The 24,942-nt window shown below is 40.2% G+C and overlaps 1 protein-coding gene and 1 long non-coding RNA gene across 7 annotated transcripts in view; both read right to left on the reverse strand.

Moving 5' to 3' along the window:
* The window catches only part of pde3a (phosphodiesterase 3A, cGMP-inhibited), a 57,493-nt gene extending 42,293 nt beyond the window's left edge, over positions 1-15,200 (reverse strand). For 3 of the 6 annotated variants that reach the window (XM_057323637.1, XM_057323638.1, XM_057323636.1), the window contains exon 1: positions 13,509-15,200. In XM_057323637.1, coding sequence (XP_057179620.1) covers positions 13,509-14,312 — 804 coding nt within the window. In that variant the 5' untranslated portion in view covers positions 14,313-15,200. Of the gene's footprint in view, positions 1-5,395; positions 5,635-9,375; positions 9,415-13,508 lie in introns of those variants that run through there. The other 3 variants (XM_057323639.1, XM_057323641.1, XM_057323642.1) reach the window with 3 other exon arrangements.
* Positions 15,201-19,657: 4,457 nt separating this feature from the next.
* LOC130548216 (uncharacterized) lies at positions 19,658-22,894 on the reverse strand. Its single transcript, XR_008961990.1, has 3 exons — positions 22,819-22,894; positions 20,038-20,076; positions 19,658-19,927 (listed from the first exon to the last, which is right to left on the reverse strand). It is a non-coding gene; the product is annotated as an uncharacterized LOC130548216 (long non-coding RNA).
* Positions 22,895-24,942: the final 2,048 nt, after the last annotated feature.

Consider the following 24,942-nt stretch of genomic DNA (forward strand, 5'->3'; position numbering starts at 1 on the left):
AACTTTTTCAAGTATTAAAACCATTTAGATATTGCAAATATGAATATACAATATGACTATTTTGATCATGTCTATATATCGTGCAGCCCTATTACTGCATCTATTAAAACAATAAATGGGATTTATTATGCACTTGTAGAAAATCAATTCGTCATCCCAAATTTGAAATGCTAAAAAATCAAAGGCAAAATAAACAGAAAATAAAAGTGCATATACAGTGTACTTCTGATTAAAAAGACCCTTACTATTCATATATAATGATTCATGATTTTTTTAGTAGAAGGCATCGTTTCCAGCATCCCCTTCTTAAAACTCTAACTCCAAATACACGGCTAATGAGGTTTAAAAAAAGAAAAGAAAAGCAGAATATTGCTTGCGTCAGCTCCATTCAGGCAGGGTGTACGGGGACCTTGAAACGACAGTATCTCTGTGTGTACAGAGTTAGTGTGTGTCCCACTACCTTTCTTTTGCCAGTCAGCCATAACCATGGTGATGTGGTGAGTGGCGGGTGACTTGTGAAGACGTATTGGGATGTGTTGCTCATAGCAGAACGGGGGGGTACTCAGGTAAATGTCTGACTCAGCAGTCTGAAAGACAACACACTCAGAACACCTTAGCAACTGCAAAGCAACACCCTGAAGACCACTAAAACATCCCAGCATATTTAGAAATATATACATTTGAGTTACAGGCCTTATTTTAATAGTGAGTTTTAATTTTTTTAAAACATTTTAATCTTAATAATGTAATTCAAGGTTTAAGCATACTTTTATGTACACCTTTTCTGGCAAATTCTTAAAAAAAAAATTATATTACAAGAAAAAAGGTTGAGACAATATGCCAGCCCATCATCCATTCCTGTACTCAACATCTTTATTTCTTTTAAAACCTCCATCTAAATCCTGTTCTTTTTTCCCTCATAATTATATTTTTTCTGATGCGAGTAGGAATCCCTTTTGTATGAGAGGCGGCTTAACGCCCGAGGCATACTGTTCTTCTCCATCCCAACACTTAAAAATGAGCACCAGCACACGCTTTCCTTTATACATCAAACAGTCGGAACAGTTAAGTGCAAAAGAAAGATGTGGCGTTTTTATGGCTCATATCTGCCACGAGACAAGAGATAATTGGGGAAACTGGGACAAGGTGGATCTTTCAATCACTTTCTCCTCCCTTTAGATCTCAAGAACTTTGGGATGAGATGAAAAGCAGAGCCGAGTTATAACAGCAGCGTCATTCAGCGGCAGTTCACACAAACATGCTGGCATTATTCACTCACCTTCATGTCATTTTAATCCTGTGTGGTTTTATTCCTGCAGAAAATACAAAAGGTGGATTTCTCCTGGACGCTCCTTTCTACATAATAAAAACAAATGAGGACTGGAGGAGTACAGTCCTAAAACTTGGAATACATTGCAAAAGTATGTTTAATATGATGCATAGGTTTGAGTAACACATCATGTTATTGTATAGTGAAAATCTTTTCCTACCGCTCATATCAAAAATGACAAACATCACATCATGCTTGACCTCAATAAGGGTTTTCTAAGAAACAGCCAGATTTCTCATACAAATCTATCTTGTGGCTTTCGAATACAGTGCAGAAAATATACTACTATGATACTTATTTGTTATTTGGAGCTGACAGTCCTCATTTACTTTCATTATGGGGAAAAAACAAGCCAGGACATTCTTCAAAAATTCACCTTTTCAAATAAAAAGTCATACACGCTTCTAGTGACATAAGGGTCAGTAAATGAGGACAGAGGTTTTTGGATGAACCATTCCTTTAATTTATCCCATGTCTGACTAAAACCAAAATCGTGTGGTTTTGCACAGGCTGTGATGAGCGAGCATTCCTGTGGCCTTATGGATGTGCTTCTCTCTCTCTCGTTCTCTATCCCTTCTTTCTCTTTTTCTCTCTTCCTAGGCAATTTGTTAATTGGAGCGTTTTACCCCGCACTCGTGGCACACTGCTGTTAAATTACACACATGGCTCTTGCTTCCATTAATGTCAGACTGAATCACATCGCCGGAGTCACAGCACTCGCGCTCTGCCCGGTGACTGACGGGAGGCCGAGCTGCTTCACTCTGCTCCGCTGGGGAACTGAAGCTCATGGGACAATATTGATTTGTTAAGATGAGTGTAAACTGCTACACCTGAGAGGCATCAATGATTTATAATTGTGATTTATATCAAACTGAATTAAAAGCACGATTTGTTTACCATGTCATCTATTTTGCATTGAGTTTTACTCTTAAAATGTCCATCACAAGTAATTTTCTGAGTAATTAAAACAAAATAAAAAAACATAAGAGTATACACCTTTCGGACAGTAATTGGAAAAATGGCAATAATGTAAAATTACAGTAATGATATAAATATTACAATATTTATTTTTCTAGATCTTTTTTGTAAACTCTACATTTGGTGTGTGGCAATGGCTATTTTAAGACCAATGCATTAAATACTTCAGTAAAATACACTTCAGTTAAAAACAAAAGTATCAAAACACTACTTCATACTTGGCATCATTAGTCAAGGGGGCTGTTTGTCCCTATCCTGTCACTATCCTGTCAAATGTCTCTTAGCTTTAATGGAATTAATATGCCAATATACTTTTGTATAATATAATGCCCATAATCAAAATGTTGACCAAATAATATTCTGGCAAATACACATTCTTTCTTTCGAGAAAAAGATCAAAAATATCTGAAGCGACTTGCATTCACGAGCATGTCTCATTTTGTGCCCAATAAATAATTTTTGTGCATTATTTTGCTTATCAGCAACTTCTAACAACAGGGAGCAGCAAGTCACGGTCACGACTGCGCTGTAAACTAAAGCCTGCTGGCCCCGACTTCTTGTTTCAATGCAAGACGTAAACACAAAAGACAAACTATCCCTGTCAAACTATTTCACGTGGTCTTTAAGTTTAGCCCCAGATGATTTCCAAGGAATATCTCACTCGCTCAAAGTTTGCTGAAGCTGGCGAGCTATGACGCAAGCACAGAGACGAAGTGATGATGAGATCCAGCTGTGAACCGCTCAACTTTCCCCTCCATGAAAACACAACCAACACAAAGCAAGCTGATTCGACGCTACATAGATGCTCAACCGGACCGGATCTCATTGGATTAATTACTAGTTCGGTGTCCCATTTTGACCTTAGGGTTAACATCAATGTTTTCATTTGGTCAGGGCACTCGGCCTCCGACCACAGTTTTGGGTTTACCTCCACAAAAGCCATGACAAAGTTCAACTTGCGTTACGATGTGTTTTTAGCACAGGGTGTATTTAGCGTTAGCATGTATTTAGAGTCATTCAACAGAACTTCTTTGGTACCACGGCTCTACCATCGCAACAAAAGAGAGCCAATGAGCCAAATGAGTCGAGCCAAATGAGTCAAACCAGGCTAAATCTTACAGATGCTAGCAACCGGCCAGCTTTCCAGAGCCAAAGGCAAGCAGAACCACAGACCGTGGGTGGAACGGACCTGATGGAGGTTCTGTGTTGTTCTGGGCCAAGCCCCGGAGCGGTGATGAGCTGCGTATTCCCCGTTTGTTACATTACACACTTTCTGTGCAGGTCTCATGAGAAAAACAACCTACGTAACAGCCCAGCGCCCCACGTGAGGTTTGTTCTGAGTGACTAGAGCTCGTGTAGTCATCGTTCTGACAATGTACACGCATCTGTGCTTCTGAAAACAAATGGGTACGCAAGGATGATTTATCACGAGGGGTCACATTTTTGGCCAGGCCACTGGGGCAACTAGCCAAGACAATCATAAAACTCCACATGAATCATTAACTGATTATAAAAGATCATATATTCAAGAAGAATTAATCCAGGAGCAGACAAGGACGTTTTTCTAACAAAAATGTTGTTTTCTCTGATAAAAATGAACAGATCAATAAATAAACTGCACATGTTTTAGTCTTTTAGTCTTATTTCTGTGTTTACAAAACACGCTGAGCTGGTGTTTTATTCTGTTAGCTCTGCATAAAACAACAACGCATAACACCACGTGACTGGTGTAAAATATCAGCACGACAGAAACATATATGCAAAATTATTCGAAAACAAAGATTACTATGCAAATGTTACAACATCATCATTATTGGCTCGACTTAAATTCTAACCTTGAAATTCAGTGAGTCCCAAAAATGCATATCACATCTAAGGTTCAAACAAACCAGAAAAAGGTTTAAATGGAATGTGCAGGTTATGAAGTGGTTACTTTCAATAACTCGCTCTAAATAGCATATGTGTAAGCTCCTTTAAAAATAGAGCTGTTGAAAATAACAAGAGAAATTTGTGTAAAAACTTCCTAGAATGAAGAGTAAACATCATTTCTAAGTAACATTAACATTCAATGCCTTCCTTACCAGAACAACTTAATCCAATAAAAGGAGACTTTGTAGTGGATAAGGGGAAAGAGAGAGAGTGTGTGTGTGTATCTAAAGTTAAATGGAGAGTTCTGAGAGTGAATGGGAATATCATGCCCACCGGCCCATTCTGACATTAACACAGGCCCTTATGTACCTTGAGAGCTCAGCTAATGATATGATCCCAGCCCTGCCAAACAGAACCAGTGCTGCTCTCAGAGGTGTGTGTGTGTTTCCATCGCTTTAATGGCCCCAACCAGCCTCACATGCTTACTGCATTCTCTCATCTGTGACACAGACGAGCACTTCCTGACAAATCCATTTTCCGATACATGTTTATACACAGAACACGCATTAAAATAAAATACAGAAAGAAAGAACGAAGGAAGAAAACCTTGCAGCTTTGTATTGCTATACTTTGTGTTTGGTATAGAATACTATTTTACAGTATAATGCCTCTTTTTAATACATAAAGAATGATTAAAATATTATTATAATAATAAAAAATGATTATAATAATGTATTACATTACATAACATATCATAAATATTATTATTAATAAGAGGAAGCAGAAGAAGAGCATTACATTGCGGGATACAGTATAGTACTCCAGAAGTATACTGCACATTTAAACAAATAAGTAAGCCATCCGGGAATTTTATCTATTAAAAAAAATCTATACTGTATATTTCACATGATTCATACTATAGACCACTTTGCAAGTTGTAAACACTGGTCCAAAAGCACCTCTGGTTTCAGTTATTATCGATTTATTATTATTACTTACATATATAGTTAAATCCAGTAAATCAGTTTAAATCAGTTATACATATTCTAAACTTGGTTGTATTTTGTTCAAACGTTTGTTTAGTGAAACGGGAAGTTCTTCTGGACCAGCGTTGATTACATCATCCGAAGTGGTCTATAAACTGCAGCAACATAAATAATAGTATGCAAGTGTGCTATTTTGAACACATCCTTAAAAACGACAGAAAAGCAAACTCACGTACAAGTACCCTCTTCATCCACACAGTTTAACCGACACACATACAGTAGAGAGAGAGTCCATTAGCCCCTGTGATCTGGGACACGCGTGCACAGAGTCCTGTGACAGCCATTAGTGCCAACTGGAGAGCAGAAACACCTGGACACATCTGTTCATCAACAGCCCAAAACCTGAGAGAGCATTTCCAGTTCAGCCCCCCAACCAGATCGAGCAGGATCTGCACTGCTCTGTTTATTTGACAAAGCCGTCAGCCACACGGGCCGCCTGGTTTGTTTGAAATGTCAGATGTGTTGTTGCACGGTCGAGGAGTGGGGGAAGACAGGTTTAGCCCCCTGACATGACGTACAGAAAAGATTGGCAAAGCATTATTGCATGTGTGACGCTCACATAGTAAGTAAACAAAGAAATAGATTACAAATTTCGCATGCAGGATGCTTTTATCCGCTTGGTGCATTTAAGTTTACTACTACCCAAATAGCACAAGATGTGGATATCAATTTTTTGCAGCTTTAGAGCAATTAAAAATAATTGACTGCGTCCAAAAAAGCTTTTTAAGTATTGTTCCAGTGACAAAACAATACCCTTGGTAACTATATTTTCCCCAAACACCCTGTAAGCAGCTATTGAACTGTGAAATTAGTGCAATTGTCATTTCTTGTTTTCAAATAGCACAGTCAGTCAATTTCCCCCCAGTAAAAATAGTTTGACTGCCTAAAAAAAGAAAATAAAACCATGTGCAATCGCACGAGATGGAGACTCCAGTCATATCAGCAGTCTGAGATAGAAGTTGTTTTATTTGACATGGAGCGAGACGCCTCACAGGAGCTGACATGTTGAGTTTGGCTGAATATAAAAATGACCGAGTGCACTTTTGATGATAGTTTTGGCAAATACTAGGCTACCACAGTTTTATCGTAGCTACAGTAACTTTTGTTGGCCGTCTCAAAATAACAACACACAATGGATGTCCAGCTTAAGGATGAAAGACGGTTGTTGTCACTAAATTAAATAAACACTAGTCTAGCTAGCTTTGCATTAGTCGTTTTTGCATTATGGATCATATACTTTTCAAATGCATTTTGATACGAGATCAGTCTCTTAACATAAAATAAGAGAGATCAGATTGCATCAGGGAGAATGAAAATCAATAAAGCAGGCAACATTATTAAAATCCACACGATTAACAAAATAGGGTTGTGGGAGCCATGTATGGCAGATGTGGTCTGAATCTGTCCCATCATGATGCTCCCTCCCCCATCCAAGGCGTCCTGTTACGTAACAACAGGACTAGGATGCCAGCTGAGGTCACTGTTGTATGATGGAGGTGCAGCTGTCACACGAGTCTCAGATGGGCACTGCGAACGGGACGTCACTCACCCGCTCACAACAGACCCAATGAGCAAAATGTAATGTACAGAAGGGGAGGGCGTGCTTCTTTCAGGTCCGGAACACATGCTTCATCTGCTAATCCTTCGGTTACTGTTTTCGTTTTGTCTCTCGCAGTGAGAAAACAGGAAGAGACGTGGCATAAAAATCCCTATAATTTTTAATCGCCTCCGATGAAATTGTAACAGCAGCGTGACGGCGAACTAAACAAACACATAAACGCTGTATTCATGCACTTCTGCAAATTACAACTGAGTTTATCTGTTCACACGCACAAACAGCCTATAAACTGAAAGTGCTGTCAATTTGAAAAGCATGCCACCTATTAAAATAAAAACAACAGTGTTTTTGCCTTCAGTAGAAATGCCTTCAGTATCTGATGGAAACAAGTTGCAGATGTAATGCTCAACAAACAGAACAATCTCTTTGCTGATACTTCAATACACAACAAAATATAGCTTATATAATATTGCACAATATCTCAATTTAATTGTTGTATAAATAAAATCAGAAAAAGCCACATACTGTTTTCAACTGTACTTTAGCTCAACTACTTGAAATCACAAGTTTGCATCTTGGAAAGTTGGAAAGAAGTGCTACAAAGGATCTAGGGGCGGTTTCCAGGAATGGGATTAGGTTAAACCAGATCTAAAATTTAAGTAGTTTAACAAACATACCTTACATTAAAACATTACTTGTGTGCATTTTGAGACAGCACAAAGGCACTGATGTATTTTAAGATGTCAGTGCAAGCTGTTTTCAGTTTGGACAGCTCTTACACTTATTTTAGTCTAGGACTAGTCTAATCCATGTCTGGGAAACCACCCGCTAAAGTATCGCCGTGGTCGCTTGTGATCACAACTAATGTGTCAGACAGCGTGTGTAAGATGGCAGGCGTTCTCACAGTACCTGGTGTCAGCTCGTGAGGTAACGCAGGGGCCGATTTCTCACGCGAGCTGTGCCACGGCCGACCGGTGAAACTCTAACCGCGTGGCCTCACGCGATTTACACATTTAATCTGAGCTTGATGGCTAACAAGCGGCCGAAAGCACTTCCAGGTGTCACGCTTACAATCGTGAATGCAATTATCCGATAGGCAAAACGACCTCAGACGCAGTCATCAAGATCTAGAGCCATGCGCTGGCAGCTGAGGTGTAAACTGCAGAAAACGTCGGCTAAGCAACTCTCTGTGTTTCTTGGCTGCTGTTTAAATCTCCAGCTTCTTTTTCATTGTTTTCTTTGGGAAGCGCTGGAGGTAAACGCAACGCCGGCTGTTATCTGAACTTCACAAAACGCTGTGCGTCAGGAGTTCCCTCGCCATACGTGAGGAGGGTTTTAATGTGAGGTGATTACCGGGAAGAGCGCTGCAGTGTTTTCACTCTACCGTGTGTGGTTCACATGCACATCAAACACAGCGACTGAAGAGTCTTAACACGCCAGACGTGGTCAAAACGATCAGATCCGCATTGACGTGAGATCTGTGAAGATTATATCTGATATTAATAGGGTAAATTCAGACATACTACCGCATTTTTTTCAAAATGTTATCTTTGAAAACAATTGAACTGTGTGCCAAACAATAATGCAAAATCTTTTGACGGCATTGACATTAAATTGAACAAATTTGCTTAAATCATTCTTAAAATTGTTCTAAATAATATTATTAATGCAAGATTATACGCAAGTGAGGTGTTATATGACTAAAGCCAAATACATCATTCATTTATGGCATTCATAGGCTTGACACACACAATTATTAATACACATCAACAATGTGGGACCTTGTTTGTCAATATAGTAAGTCTTTTAACAGCAGCGCAAGAACGAACAAAAGACAGACAGATGTCGGTTTTTGACGGTGAATCCGAACTCTTCCCTCATCTCCATCTGCCATCCATATTTTCTAAAGTAAAACACGCTATTGAGTGAGTTAACAAGACGGGCCTTGTGTGAGCCGGACGCTCAGATGGGCAGTGAGTGGGGGGTTCCTCTAGAGAGGTGTGCTGGACCCCTGCCAGCTCAGGTTAAAATAACAAGCGCCATCTCAGCAGTGGCCTTCCATCGGCTAAAGAACTTGTGCAAAAGATGTGGCCAACCCAAAACATGAGAGAAGTAGGGCTGAATGGTTATGTCTTGATATTTGTCTGTTTTTAATGGCAGAGATGAAGACAGACAGACAGACCAGACAGAGTAACTACATTTTTCATCAGCAGAATAATTACAAAAGATGATGGACAGAGAGAAAGATAGACATACAGGCAGATAGACAAAGCGAAAGACAGATAGATAGAGAAACAGACACACAGACATATGAAGATAAAGATATAGACAGAAAGACAGAGAAACAGACAGACAGAGAGAAAGATATACAGACAGTGAGACAGACAGACTAACAGGCAGGCAGAAAGATGAAGAGATAGACAGACACACAGACAGACAGACAGACAGACAGACAGACAGAAAGAGAGATAGACAGGCAGAGAGAAAGACAGACAGACAGACAGACATAAAGACAAACAGACAGACAAAGAGACAGACAGACAGACGGATACCATATTTTCAAATATGATTATATCTAAATATTTGCTTGATACCTCATACAGTTTAAGCATCTTCATTTCTAAACGTACTGTACTTGGAGACAATATTCTTCCAGAAGCCTCTAAACAACCTTTATTCTGAGGGACTGGAGTTTTCCTGTTAGCCCGGGCTGCGGTTCTTTTGGATTGACATATGTAGAGCAGTTAATGTCATTTGGTTATTTGGTTCCATCTGTTTGCGCCAGCTGCGCACCTGGTTCAGATAGAGCGAAGTTGGGCGCTCCGCGAGCAGCCTCGCTCGTGTTCCTTCTAGGTTGTTTTGAAAGAGTCAAACTGCTAGCATTTTTAAAATGGATGAGGTTTTTGGCAGTCGCCCACTCCGGCAAGACAGCTGAGGCTACACATTCCAGGCCTGGCACGGTCCGAGGCCTCTTACAAGCAAAATACAGCACGCCGGCCCCGACCGACGTCAAAGATCTCTCTGTGTGCCGCAGTGGCGATGCAGACGAGACCAATTAGAGCGAGAGGGAGACGAGAAGCCGTAGATGTGAGCAGCGGGAAGGAAAACAACCCTCAGCGTGTGGAGTGCTCTGGTACAGATTAAAAATCTCTCAGCATAGAAAGCACGGCTACTGCAGGTATGGGGCAGAGGGAGAAAGTACGGTCCACTTCAGACAGGAAACCATCGCCTTCAGGGCACAAATGAGGTGAAGTTTTTTTTTCTCCATTTTTAAATCTGACTGAGCTGAGGTTTGCTTTAAGAGGTTTATTATCAACCCCAGGCACACCGAAACGTCCCACCTACTAACCTCATATCTGCACCAGGCTGGGAAAAGGAATCTTAAAAAAAACCATGGCACAGAAACACATTCCTGGCCTCTATTTATCTCGGTTTGTATCAGACTATGTACACTTCTATTTCACAAATCTATACTTCCCCAGATAGAAAAGAAACAAAACATTTCCATGTCACTATTTTTTTCTAATTCTTAATATCAACAGCAGGAAAGAATTCCATATTTAATAATGGACTTAATGAATAGAAATGTCATTAAATGTTGACCCAAATCTCCTGTTTTGTGCAAACCATGTCTTTGTTAATCTCTTTAATATCTCTCACTTATTTCTCCTAGACACCAACGAAAATGGAGAGCAATGGAAACTTTTGCTTAAATCCCAGTTATTTCTCTTGACAAAAAGAGGCAGAATCCGACATGATGTCTCCGTCATTAGAGTTTCAGAAGAAATCTCAACATTGTCATAAACTGAGCTCAGATTTGTCAAGTCTGCAATCCAAAATCAATATTATTGAAGATCTCGATCTATTGAAGATCCATATTATTTTACCTCTACATTCATTTTACACCCCCATTTGTTTCTGTTTTTATTTCTCCTAGGTAAATTGAAAAGAAACATCCGAGTTTAAGTTGATACTTAAATGGAACACAACTGAGAACCCCATGAAATCTCTTGGTCTATGAAAGAGTAACCTCTGAGCAATAACACTTTCCTCTGGGAATGCATTTCAACAAAGAACAAAATGACCCACTTCACCTTCAAGGAAAGATCTATAAGGAAATTTCCCGCTTTGGCCAGAAAGTCTGGCTCACACCACACAGCTTTTCCAGTCAGCCCTGGGCTAATGACAATTCAGTGACCCGCTAAAGGTTCCTCGAGACTCCACGCAGTGAAGTGTGGCTCCTTGTGCCATTAAACGGGTGTTTTCCGTGAACACGGTTCTCCGAAGGCTGCTGCTTGAATGCAGACAAATGCAGTGAGTTATGGTTAAGTTCACCACCCACAGCCTGTGCTCAGAAAGCCCTCCAGATGAGAGACAAAATCTCTCCAATGGAGTCGTCAATGAAATTAACGAACTAACTTCCTGCAAGGCTGACCTTGAGCCTAAAATTTCACGTTAACATATTTTAACTTTATTTAGGAACAGGAGTCATAAATTACACGTTTATGAAAATACAAACCCTACATAATGTTAACAAAGTCTTTAGAGAGAATCGCTGGAAAAAAGTCAGTGAGCTTCACATTCTCAGACGCAAGGTCCATCTGAAAAATCTTACATAACTCACATCACGCAATAATGCTCAGAGCAGTAATGATTTTAAGTCCATCACTGAAAACACCCGGGGCATGTACTCTATGGAGTGAACAACAGATAATGTCCACAGTGACTATGACATCACTTCCTGATCGCTCGGTAGCGTGAGGTGAACAGGAAGTGATGTCAGAGTTACAGGGTACAGACTATTTAGAGATGAATATTGAGAGATGGAACTAAGAAATGCAATATGACAAAGAGTTTGCAAATATTCACACCAAACACCAGACCATCTTTTCAAACGGGCAGGTTGTGGTGCACACCCAAGCTCAGAAAAAAAACCCACCAAAAAACAACCAAACAAACCACATTCTGACGTCAAACGGATTTGGGATTGCAATAGCTTTAGTGTAAAAGCAGCCTGTTATCTCTGGCCGGTGTCTTCACGTTGGTGAGAGAGAGTCGGGTGTCTGATCTGTCCATTAGGACACACAGGTTATTGTTGCCGTGAACGGTGCAGAGGTCATGCTGTGGTATGTTTACACAGCCAGGCCACACAGATAAAACAACTTCACATAAACCGCTATAGGAACTAATATCATTCCAGACATCACACATGTGCACCAGGTGTGTGTGCATATGCATGTCTGTATGCAAGAGACAGATCATGGAAAACACAGTCGGGGGTGTGCGTTGCTTTCCATTTAATAGTTAAAGCAAACATGGCACAAGAGTTGCACTGACAACGTACCGATTCCTAACAATTAAACAATTAAAAAAACAATTCTATCTTCTTGTTCCAAATGACAAAGCCACAAAAATTCAATTCTATTGCAGTCTCTAGGGGGCGCAAACTACATAAACTAAATACAGGAAAAAACAACAATGACAAATTTTGTGAAAATAGTCCAGAGAGCAAACCAAAACTCAACTGCATTGAAAAAAATCCTTCAAAAAATTCAGCTGCGACTCACTAAAGTGTGTAAGAGTTATATTCACAGCAGGATTTAATTGCAAAACGTTTTTTTTGTTTTTTGTTTATGTGCATAAAAAAGCAAAATGTGATTTTTTTTACTTCCAAAGACTTTTTTCATAATAAAAAAAACAATTTTCTGAAATCATCTGCAAAATATGTCGTGTTCTAGACTTTGTAAAAAAAAGCAACACATTGTGTTAATAAAACTGTTTTGGTATTTAAAAAAAACTTTTATTGAAAATGAAAAAATTGAGTTATAATATTATTATCTTGATTTTATAACACTGCTTTACATTTGGCCGAATACAATGATCTCTCAAGAATCGCAAAAATCGTACAAAACACAGTGTACTGTACCTCTGTGTGTCACAAAAATACACCAATATCAACATACACAGGCCTACACAAAGACATGTTTCTATCACACCAAATATTAAATGTAACTTAAACATATTTTTTTCACACAACACCTGCACACAAAAATCTCCACAGCAGCAGTACACAAATAAAAACATATCTACATCATAGTTATTTTACTTTTGCCTGAATCAAGCACTACACTGTCCAAACAACACACAAAACTCATCACAACAACTGTAAAAAAACATGATGGACAAGAGGTTAAAGTTCACTACCTTATTCATCAGCTTTTCCTGTAACAAGTATTGCTGCAATTATGTCATTCATGAAAACTTAGAATGCATGCTCGAGTGAGACCATTCCAAGTAACCAATTACAATCTATTGGCAAGCACACTATGCCTAAGAAAAAACAGACAAAAGATAATAGTAATGAAAAATTCTCTTTGTTTCAAAAATAATATACTTACAATACAGAATAACTATAACTTTTTGTTCATAAAATAAAAGCTTTACTCAAAGCTGCCTCAAAAAGCGCAAGTAGGTCAACATTATTCAGAACTACACTACAAAGTCAAACAAACACTGATGTAAAGTAGGAGCAAATAATGTGTTATTAAAATAATCTTCCTAATAAACACAAGCAGATTCACGCATTCCTGCAAAGTGCATTCAGTTTATCAGCACTTACTGTACAATAAAACAAACACAGAAAAAGTGTGTCCATATAATGACATGCTGATTCTATTTCTTTAATAACAATTTGTGTGGGTGTGTGTGCCTGTGTCTTATTGGGTACCTGCTCTCTCTGTAGGCAGGGGAGCGATGTCCTCCTGTGAGATTTGCCCCTGGACTGTCCGTGCTGTGCCATATCCGACGAGACTACAGAGCTGGACCTCCTGCGCCTTTTAAATACTGGGATATCTCCCCTCGATCCCTCCCGGTGTGATGCGCCCTGATCTGGGAGCAGCCTGTCCGCATACCTCGCCAGAAGGACCCCCAGCACTCCGAGCAGGTACGCCAGGTAGGGTCTCCAGCTGGCGCGCACCTTCTGCAGCGACAGGAGCGACACGGTCCTGATGATGCTGATGAAGACGAGGACGGAGATGCCCTGACCCAGCCGCACCACCATGAGCGCCCCGCTGGCCAGGCAGGCGAGCAGCACCAGCGCGGTGGCCGTGAACGAGTAGAGCTGCTGCGCATCCAAGAGCGACTGTGCAGCCGCTTCGCCCAGATGGCACACGGTGAGAAGAAACACGGCCGTGCGGATGAGCACCCCGCAGCGGAGCAGATACAGACCCACCCAGAAGAAGGCACAGACTAGTGTGAAGATCGGAGAGACGAGCTGCCACACGAACTCCACGAGCGTCAATAAATATAGCGCAGGAGATCCCGAGAGTGCGTGCGTGCGCTCCGCATCCCAGTCCGCGGACTGAACGAGCAAAGCGAGGAACACGGACACCGAGCCGACGCACACGGCGGAGGAGAGACTCTTACAGCTCCACGCGCTCCAAATCAAAGCCAACCATGAGTGACACGAATCTTGCTCCACTTGAATGACACAAGTGCTCACATAGCCGTTGCGCTCGGATTCCACTGCCATCGGTCACGGGACAACACGTGCGCACACACATGAATGCGTAAAAGCGCTATTCTTACTCATAGGTGTGACTTTGGAGTAGCAGAGCGCGCGTCCGACTGCAATAAGTGTCTTATAATCATCCTCGCATTACAACAAAAGTAAAACTCGTGCGCAAACGAAGACAGCGGTTCCCCTTTCTTTACTATTATTAACAAACCCCGATGCGTAAAATCCCCATCATATCATGATCCAGTCAAGCAGAAGCAGTAAAAACGCCTGATGTTTCTAGGCCATCATCATCATCATCATCATAAGAGATCTATTCTCCCTCCCCGCAGCCTTGCTTTCTTTCTTTGTTACTCTCCGGGTCTTTTGCGCTCTCGAATGTCGCGTAAACCTCTGGATTTTCTTCACTTCCCGATCAGCATTCGCTCTCGAATCATTTTCACGCGTGAAAGTCTCACTGGTGGAATATTTCCTTGAGTTGGACTCGCTGGATCATATTGGCCACTGTCCCGTTGCTCTTGAGGCGGCGCGCAACGCACAAGCTCACGTACAGTCCGAGCTGCGCTCTACCTCTCCATAAACAGTTAAACGTGACGACCAGGTTCAATGCACTGATCGGCTGATTTATTGATCGTCGGTTTCAGATGTGGTCTTTGTGGGAAGAAGTGAACAGCGCTGCCCCATTCACACCCTGAAGCCCTGATGATGTCACGTGCGTTTTCATGAATATTTCATTTTTTACAACTCACCTATGTACGTCATCAGCACCTTTCTCCTGCTGGGTTCACTTTGCTGCATCAGTAATACAGCTTGCAGATTAAATTAAGAATTTTACTCCAAACTAGTACAATTAAAACAATTATTTATATCTGCATTATAGAAACTAAATCTGACTGTTTAGAATGACTTTCATTGCCAAAAGATAAACTGTACATTTAGACATATTAAGCATTATTTTAGATAAAATAATAATAATAATAATTATTATTATTAACAATGATTTTCCTTTTATAATACAATTGCATAAAATTGTATTGCATAATAATTACATTAATATTTTGAGATTCTGTATGAACTGTAACATTTCACATTCACTAGAAAAACACGACTAGTAGCGTCAGAAAGAATAACCAAAAATCATATAAATGTTGACAGTCATAAAGACACACAGCAGTGTGGGCAGGTAGGATAGAAAAGAATAAGACGTCTCTAACGCAGGAGCTAAGGACCATTTCATTCAGTTGGCCGAGTAGAAACTGGCAGCCAATGGCATTTCAACAGTGTGACGGATGACCGTCTGCGTCAACATCCAATGATGCCTGTCTTTCTGTCCTGGCCTCCCCCTGCTGAGGAACGGCAACAGGGAATGAGGGAGTGCTTGTTTGGAAAGCTGCAGAAGCAACATTCTCTTCCGGTCTCAGTTCCTGGGTCAGTCGAGGGCCAACTAATATTAAATCCCCACGTCATGCCGTCTAAATAGCAAAATACAGATAAGGATAATATTTTAGGGAAAGAAGAAACATAGCAAAGCCTTGCTGTGGATGAGGGGGCAGGCGTATGAACATGAATCAACAGGGAGAGAACAAGAGAAAACGCCCCTGTCAAAATAAATGCCTAAATCCTGTATTATGATGTTAGGTCACCACAGGTTAATGCAATAAATGTAAAACTGGAAAATGCATGGGGGAGAGTTAAGGGAAAGTATTATGGCATTATGGATATTATATATGGTAACCGATCTTACTTTGATTGCAGAAGAGAAAGTCAAAAGCCAGAGAGGATAAAAAGCAGCAAACAAAATCTGAAAGTGTTTTTAATATGTTGTGTGTGAATATGAACACACATACTGTGCTGGAGTCCAAATGGTGCCCGAAATGTTATTCTCTCGTCTGCCACTAAAGGGCACTACTCTTTCCATTCTAAGGGGCAAATATTTAACACCCCCCCCAAACATCTCAATGATTCTGCTCACCATCATAATACATTTAGATTGATTTCCCAAATGCATTAGTGAAAAATCCAAATGCTATTTTCTCTTGTACATTCAGTTCCATCTGAAAAACATGCATGCCAAAGTTATTCATGAGGAAAGAATAATTGCGAGCCATTGACCCCATCAAGGTGTTTACTCCTACATCTATTTGCAGCTAACTATTTCCGCTGCCTGTCTGAAGCATCTCAGCTGCCTTGTGAGGAAAAAATCAGACACGCTGGGTACACTGCCCATCCTCAAATAAAAAACCCTGAAATATAACCCTTCCTTCCATGTGAATGTGGGGGAACAAAACGTGTGAGTCCAAAACGCATTACAGGTGGAGCGATGGAGGATTAAGCTTGGGAAAAGATTCAATTTTCCCTCCCAGTACATCAGTGCTAGTATAAACCCCAGCTTGGCACAAGAAGATGAGTATAAAAGCATAATTTCACCTCCGCCCTGCTCGCGCCGCACTGTTCTCCAGGCACACTAGAATCTGAATGGAGAATGTTCTGTATGCAGAGACGTTATCTGGGAACGCTGGGATGGGCCGAGGAATTGTGGGACATTGTCCTCACGCAGGCCGCATCCAGGAAAGATTTCTACAATCTGAACACGACTCATTTAAAACATACAAAAGATTAGAAAAGTGTTAGCTGAGTACTTCAGGTTTTTCCAGGTGTCATGCTTGTTTAATGTTCAATAAACATAAAAAAAGGGAAGTCCATCGGAGGGGCAGAAATTATGGGCCTGTCAATCAACTAAAATGCAGTTTGTACTCTCTGCCTTCTATACAGTAGCATGGCAATAGACTTATTTATGTGAGAAAATGCTTATTAAAATGCCATGACCCTTAAAGCTGACATAATGCAAGTCTCTGGTTTTGATGTTCATGATTCAATGGTGCATTTTCCAAGAACGCTCTAACATTTTATCAAAATGTAATATCGTCCTCCACCCCTGCAATGACTTTTTGGATGAAGTCACAAATCCATCTTACTTTTTAACCTCACCCCTATCGTTCTGGTGTGCATTTTTCACAATCCATCTGATTCTCAATGGATAAACTCAAACCCTGCCATTTTCTTTTGGTTACATCTTGTTTCGTCTGAAAATATGTTATTGCTCTTTGTGTAACCAATATTGTGTAACAAAAATATGTTCTGTGGTTATCAATGCACCACAAAAGCTGTTGAACTCAACTTGAACACACAACATCTTTTACTAACATCCAACATCATGAGCCTTATTGTTGCATCTTACTTGTGCTAAACTGATCCAGTCTGTTTAGTTCAGCTGTTGCGTAGTGACCAGGAGTTGACATGTTGTGGTACACAAGCTCTCGTTTGACCCCAAAACGTGCTCTCTGCTTTCTCAAAAGACTGACTGTTGATCCAAACATTCACATTTCTGGGAAGAACAGTCGGTTCTAGAATTGTAATAGAGAACAACTCAAGCATCTCAAGCAGCAATCCTTCTGTAATTTCAAAATACAAGCGCTAAACTTTTAGTTAATCTCAATTAAAATGATTCATAATCACAAAATGTTTTAATAAGCAGTTCTTTATGAACTCATTACTGACCTGTGTGTGCTCTCCGAGAGAAAGCAATGAAGCGGTTATGAAGTACAAGCCACCCATCACTGCGTTCCCTCTGTCAGGGTCACAGTGACCTTTGAACCCAGAATCCATGACCCACAAAGACACATGGATAACAGCTGCTAACTAGACAATGCAAAACACAGACAGACGGTTCAGCATCAATATTATGTGTAACTGATGACAAGTATGCATATGAATCTTAATTCATTATTTATGAAGCCATTCATCAATGAGAAAGGAGGCTATTTGTCAAACACTTGAGATGGCTCAAAATATACATAACAAATAGTTTTAGTGCTTTAAGCAGGCGAGTGAGCGTATGCTTATAGTCTGCATGGCTTTGATGTTGAGCGCAGAGTATGCGACAGGAATGTGTAGTGACTCTGTTGTTGGAAGCGGGCGAGCAAAACCTGGACTGTTCCTTAATCAGTTTAGCAACTCGTAAACAAACTCCCTCTCGACACACACGTTGCCTTGCTTTAGTAAGAGTCGTAAGCTTTTAATATGTGTGACCGCACCGACGTACTGTAGGTGTCCCCATAGAATATGGTCCCTACCATGAGAACAAAAAAATCACAGAAATCTCAGTTATTCTCCTAGATATCAATTTGCTGAGATCTCCTCCGTCTTCTACTTCTACCAAGAATACGGAAATCAGAAACATCTGAGACCAAGTTGATTCTTACATGAAACAACTACATCAAATCTCTTGAGCTATGAAAGAGCAACCTGTGAGCAACACATGTATCTATATTACTATAGTAATATTACACCACCTGCTATTTTGCACAAGGAAGCTGCACTCTCCTTTTCTTAGACATTCTATTAAACAGCAAAAAATAAAAACACAGTCTGATTCGTTTAGTAGCAGGCGACTTAACAACTAAAGCTGTGAACAGCTTGTTCGCTCCGCGGCCACATCAGCCTCACCCAGTAACTCAATTTACCTGCGTACTTCGCCAAACACTTCCCCCTTCTCTATCTTAACAGAATGCTCATTAACTCCCTTTACTTTCCCCAATAATGTCAAATGAAACTATTTGTCATGCGTTTGACACGGGGGACTGGACTCGCAACGCAACTGCTGCGTGTTTGTTCAAGGACTGCCAGGAAAAACAGCTGAAGTCCACCTCAGCAGTGGGAACAGGGATCGGCACACAAACGTCTGCTTTCACATGGCCAAACCTTGGGGGGAGTGTGGGGCCCGGGGCCCGAAAGTTGACTGCGGACTTTCAGCCTCGTCCCCGCCCCGCAGACATTCCCTGCCTCGTTTTCATATATGGCAGGAATGCTGTCAGAAAAGCACAGTCCAAGTGCCTTCCTCTTTTTTTTACGAACATCAATCTATCATCCACCAATCAGACGAGGCGCACAGAGCTGTAAGGAGAGGTCACGCCTGTTTCCAAGAGTGGGATGTGAACACGATGTAACGTCAGCTACTGTATTCACCGATGCTGGATGAGGCAATTGTGGGAAAGATTCAAACAGTCTGAAAAAAGATAAGTAAAAGACAAACGGAAATCAAAACACGGCGGATTCCAAGCATTGTTAATCTTCCCCTCAGCGTCTCTCACGTTTATATCTCAGCTCATATAACTGCACGGCCCCTAACTTCGCTGATGACGCATCTTGGGAGATTTATGTGTCAGGAGCACTTAGCCTCCCGTTTGTCTGGAATGATTCTGTGTCGCCAGCTCTCAGAGCTCCGAGTGTGAATCGCACAGGAACACGCTTTACACAAAAATTATAGAAAGAAAGAAAGTTTATTTTACATAAAGCCTGTTTATAAGCCCAGATTGTTACGACAATCATATTTGACCACCAAGCACTTTAATGTGTCTGGATGTTGTTTTTTATTCTTATTATGTTGGAGGTGAAGAAAGTACAACAGATTTTGTTGACTCTTTCCTGGATCCTCAGAAACATGATGATGCACCAAAGAGCAAACACAGCCTGGGACGATTTTTATGGAATGATGTCTGGTCATCTCCCTACATAATGCTCGTGAATTATGTGAAGCCAAAAGACCATCTGAAATGAAATGACATCACTTTCTAACAAGAGTTAGTCGTGATGGAACAGATGTTAATAATTTGTTGTCTTTTAACATATTTTATTATTCCAGAAGCTGGCTGGCATGCCAAAATCAAAATCCATATATTACCATGTGGGAACAGTGGTACGGCTCTCATCCTCCACGACACTGCAAACAGAGACTTTGATGATCATACAGAATAATAAAAGCACATGTTCTTGCATACAGGTGCAGTTTTGCCAAACACAAGAAAGCCTTTAGAGAAATTCATCTGAATAATTTGGAGGTTGTGCGATGCCACCGTAACACTGAAATATGACTTTCATCAGTTAATGAGCGCTAGGTTTTCATAGGGACACTATGAGCTCACTCACTGTAATTGGGTTACAGAGTTTCTTGCTAAAACTGATTGTGCGTGTCCTACCGGCTGATGGATGGAAATGCTATGCTGAGAGCACATTTTAATACCCCAGATTTTCAAACCCACTTACTGTTCTCAGTCTTTCTTCAGAAGACAATACCGGTAACGCAATTACTGTAGGATAAAATTTGCCTGCGTCCTAAAATAACTCCCACGAAGAGACAGTGCTTCCAAGTAACTCTCTTGCCTGTCCTCGCTCACGGAGGTATAATTTCTCAGTTAATGCATACTAACGAAGAAACTGCCTTTAAAAACATCCTAAACCGATTATGCCGTGGTGCCTTTGTTGAATATCTATGACGCTATAGGATTCTTTATTTGGAATACGAAATATAAGGCACATACATCATTGTCAACAGAATACATCCTGAAACATTAGCGTGGTTTGCCCCAAGACAGAACAGTGTTAAAAACTAGATCTAAAAAAATATATTTGATGTTCTTTGCGGTTGCCATGGTATTGCTATGCAATAGCTAAGATGTTCTGAGCAGTTTTTACAGTGTTGCTAGGTGGTTACTTACTGGTCCAAGCCAAGAAGCCCACTGAGATGTTTTATTGCTCACAGGGATGGTGTACTTAGTCGTTTAAAAATATATATATATTTTTTAAAATATTAAAATAAATGTAGATTGTAGATGTGGATTTGAGTAAATTTGTTGAGATATGTTTGAGTTCATATTGAGATCTTCAATAATATTGAAATTTTATTGCAGACTTGACAAATCTGAGCTTAGTTTAAGAGCCAATGTTGAGACCTCTTCTGAAACTCTAATGACAGAGTCGACATTTCTGAGATTGTTTACCCTTTTTCACAGGAGAAATATCTAAAGGGAAGAAAACGTGAACAAATTCTCCATTTGGTTTCTGTGTAACTTAGATTCAGGAGAAAAAATGGAGATATTCAAGAGATCTCACCTGTTTCTTATGTGTACCAAAATGACTGCTATATTCCTGTGTCTACAAATCTGGCATTTTAAAGTCTGTTCAACGGATCGCAAAGAACAAGTAAGCTTGACCCAAGTCAAATCACTGATAAGTCATAACATAACCCAACAAGCCACACAATTTAAGGTATTGTACTGTTTGTTTGAGTCATTAGATTTAGCTATGCCCGTGTCTAATACAGACGTACTGTAACTGTGGCAAAGATAAAAAATTCCTCCGAGTCACAGAGATGAACCAGGAAAGATGTTATTGGCCATCGCTGCTGGCCTCGGTCGTATTAGCGTTCTCAGTAGAGAGGGAAAGAGGTGGATTTGCTTCTAAAGTCCAGCCGTCTCTTTTATCATATGCCTGGCTGCACATCTGTGCTCCTCCTAATTGTTTCCAGAAGAGACAGGGCTTGCTTATGTCCTGCTGGAGTGGAAAATGTCCCGTTTCCTGTTCTTTTCTCTCGCATTTAATAAGGAAGTGGATTTGGCCACCTGTTCTGAGAGAGAATCTGCAGAGGAGTGCTAAAGAAGAAAAGGTGAAAATCTCAGCCAATTTTCCGTCTTCTTGCGCACTCTCTGTTGTCGTGCCTGTGTGTGCATTTATATTCATAGGACATTTTCAAGACACCGCGTGCGCCTTGCAAATTTTACACATAGTTTAGGACATCACTCAATAAAACGCGCACACACGAACCATCCCCACAAATATTCTGACCACAACCTGCTGCCCTGCCATGAAAAATTATTCAGACATTTGCATCACATCCTGTGGATAGTGGTGGAATTCCAGGAAATTCAGAACTCTGAAATCTGTTTGTTCACACACTCCCATTCTATTGCTAGATTACAATTCCTTAGACTGAGACAAAATCATAAATCAATACAGCAGTCTCTACAGGAGCACAGTATGGAAATACTGTATATCTGAGGATCATGCGGTTTTATAATAAACAATAAATGACCTTAAAAAGATTATCAGGGCACAAGGGCATCATTAAAGCAGTTATTCCAGATAAACAATCAATGCATAAACTATGTCTGTCCTTAACATTCCCAGAATACCACAATGTTTAGTGGTGCTTCTGAAACTTCTGCATTAAATATTTAACTTCATAATTAAGTATTAAACTTTAGTGTGTAACTCATAACTCAGGTGTGCTATTACTTTTGTAAATGAAAATCTGAAAAAATTGAGAAACCCAGTAAACCTGCATTGAAGGAGACCAGAATGTCATTGGGAGTGGGAACTCGGAGCATCACAACGTGCTAAAATAAGACAAAACACACCACAAGAAAGAAAAATCACAGATGAGATCTCTTTAATGTCATTGATTTCTCCAGAATATGAATGAGATTAAAAGGAGAGCAAATGGACCAGCATCTCAGATATTTTACCTGAAAAAAAAGAGTCCGAAAAAGAGTCTCCATTAGAGTTTTAAAAGAGATCTCAACAATGTCTCAAACTGATATCAGATTAATCTGCGATCAAAAGTCAATATTATTGAAGATCTCAATATGAACTCTCATCAAATTTACTCAAATCAAGATTATTTTACCTTTTCAATCTACATTAATGTTACACCTCCATACTCTTCTTGGATTTCAACAATGGTCAGCACATGCAGAAATTCAGTTTATCCGCTGCGAATATTTTGGTTACGAGACTGTACGGTCACAATGCTACACAAAGCCATCGTAATGGTCTGCACTGAGATTCTGGAAAAGCTAAATGACTTCCTCTGATCCAGCTCATTTCCTGTCGCAAATCTTTCTCGCAGCACTTGGCTCACTTCATCGGTGGGGGCCTTGAACACCGGCCAAGCATTAACTCTCTCGCTCGAACCCAGACATCCCAATCTCTTCCCCCAATCTAATCTCCAAGACCAGGAAATCCAACCGAAATGTGTTATTCCTTTTTCTCCACCCAAACAGCACCACAATTCTTCCTCCAGCGGTGCTGGCTTTTGCGTCAGCGCCCTGATAAGTGCCGCGCTACCGACAGGCTCAAAATCAAGAGCTTATTGCCAGGTGTGATGGATTGTGGGAAAAAGAAACTGCTCTGGGGATATATGTGATCGTGATATCGGCGTTTTCACACAGGATCGGTTCATAAGAGAGCACAAACTGTATATCTGGGCAGTACTGTGAGAACAGAACCCAATCCAGACTGTTTTGGTTGAGCCGTCGGCTGGCACTCAGTATGTTTGCTTTGTTTTATCATGACGAACCCAAAAGACTTTCAACTTTTCGACATGAGCTACAAATCCAGCCAGAACAGAGGAGAACTCCTCCATTCAGCACAGCAAACACCAATATAAGTTCATATTTAACCAAATATCCAAGATCTTAGCGTGAGTACTATAAGCAGACACACAATGATTACGTTTACATGTGCACCAATAATGCGATATGCTTAAGGTGCGTCACAGAAGCACATGCACACCTTGGTCAGAGCATCATAAATGCGATTAGGGCGTTTACATGCCTTCTTATTCCGATTAAAACTGGCATACACCACATATGTTACTTCGATTATGAGCTCAATCGCATTATTGAGGTCGAATGATTGCGTTTACAAACAGGATTGCCAAAATCCTATTATAATCGCATTATGAGGGTGCATGTTAACGTAGTCATTGATAAATAGATTTCTCCACACGTAACATGCAAAAGATCTGAGCGAGGATGAAAAGACTGTGGATTTGGCAGAAGGCCTGTTTTTGAGCTAAGCGATGTGGTTAAGTTAATGTCCTTCAGACCATTGACACTGGCGGATATCATCAACCACAGGAGAAAATTAGCCTATTTTCTCCAATAAATCTGTGCCCAGGGCAGATGATGTCATTTCCCATAAACCTGTAGTGCATTACAGGTAAACAACTTGACAAATGTGCTAAATTGGTCTCATTGGCTCATTATAGATGCAGCATCACAAAAAAGAAATCAGGCTCTGCATATGTAACGTAATTCTCCCTGTGGGGTCTGTGCGGCTCGAAATGCTGCAGCTATCGTTTAACAGTAAGTACATTCAGTTTTAGACGCTATTGTGAATCTGAGACTCTGATTAGCATCCATGCTAATCTCTTCTGTGTCTCAAAGGATTAGCCACACGAGGTCAGGGCTGTTGATGTATTTTATTTCCTGTTTTGATTAAATACTCGCACTATTTTTTGTAGCTGTGGGCTTACATAGTTTGCGGCAGCGCAAACAGATAAAACAGTACATAAATTCCATAGTTTAAACAGTTTTATTGAGAACACACAATGAGGTCAGGCGGGCTTTTCGCCATATTAAATTACTTTAAACTCCATCTACTGTCAATTTTAGTAAGGACCTCATACAACATGATGCGACGCATTGAGCCATGACAAATAATGAAAGAAGAAGAATTTTTATAGAAAAAAAATCAAATATTTTTTCAACAATATTTTATAAAATAATATCTTAATTAAAACATATGTTAATCACTATATTATTTGACAAGCTGAACAAACATAATAAAGGCCAACTTATGTCATATCAGTAAGAGTTTTTATTTATTTATTTTAATTTCAATTTTCAGTTTCTTATTACAAAGGAGCTACATTTAAGCCATTGTGTGTATAAATTCATGTATTTCTGAATAAAAAAGTACACACACACACACACACACACACGCACACACACACAAATGTGTAAAA

The sequence above is a fragment of the Triplophysa rosa genome, linkage group LG24 (assembly GCF_024868665.1).
Source record: "Triplophysa rosa linkage group LG24, Trosa_1v2, whole genome shotgun sequence".
NCBI lineage: Eukaryota > Metazoa > Chordata > Actinopteri > Cypriniformes > Nemacheilidae > Triplophysa > Triplophysa rosa.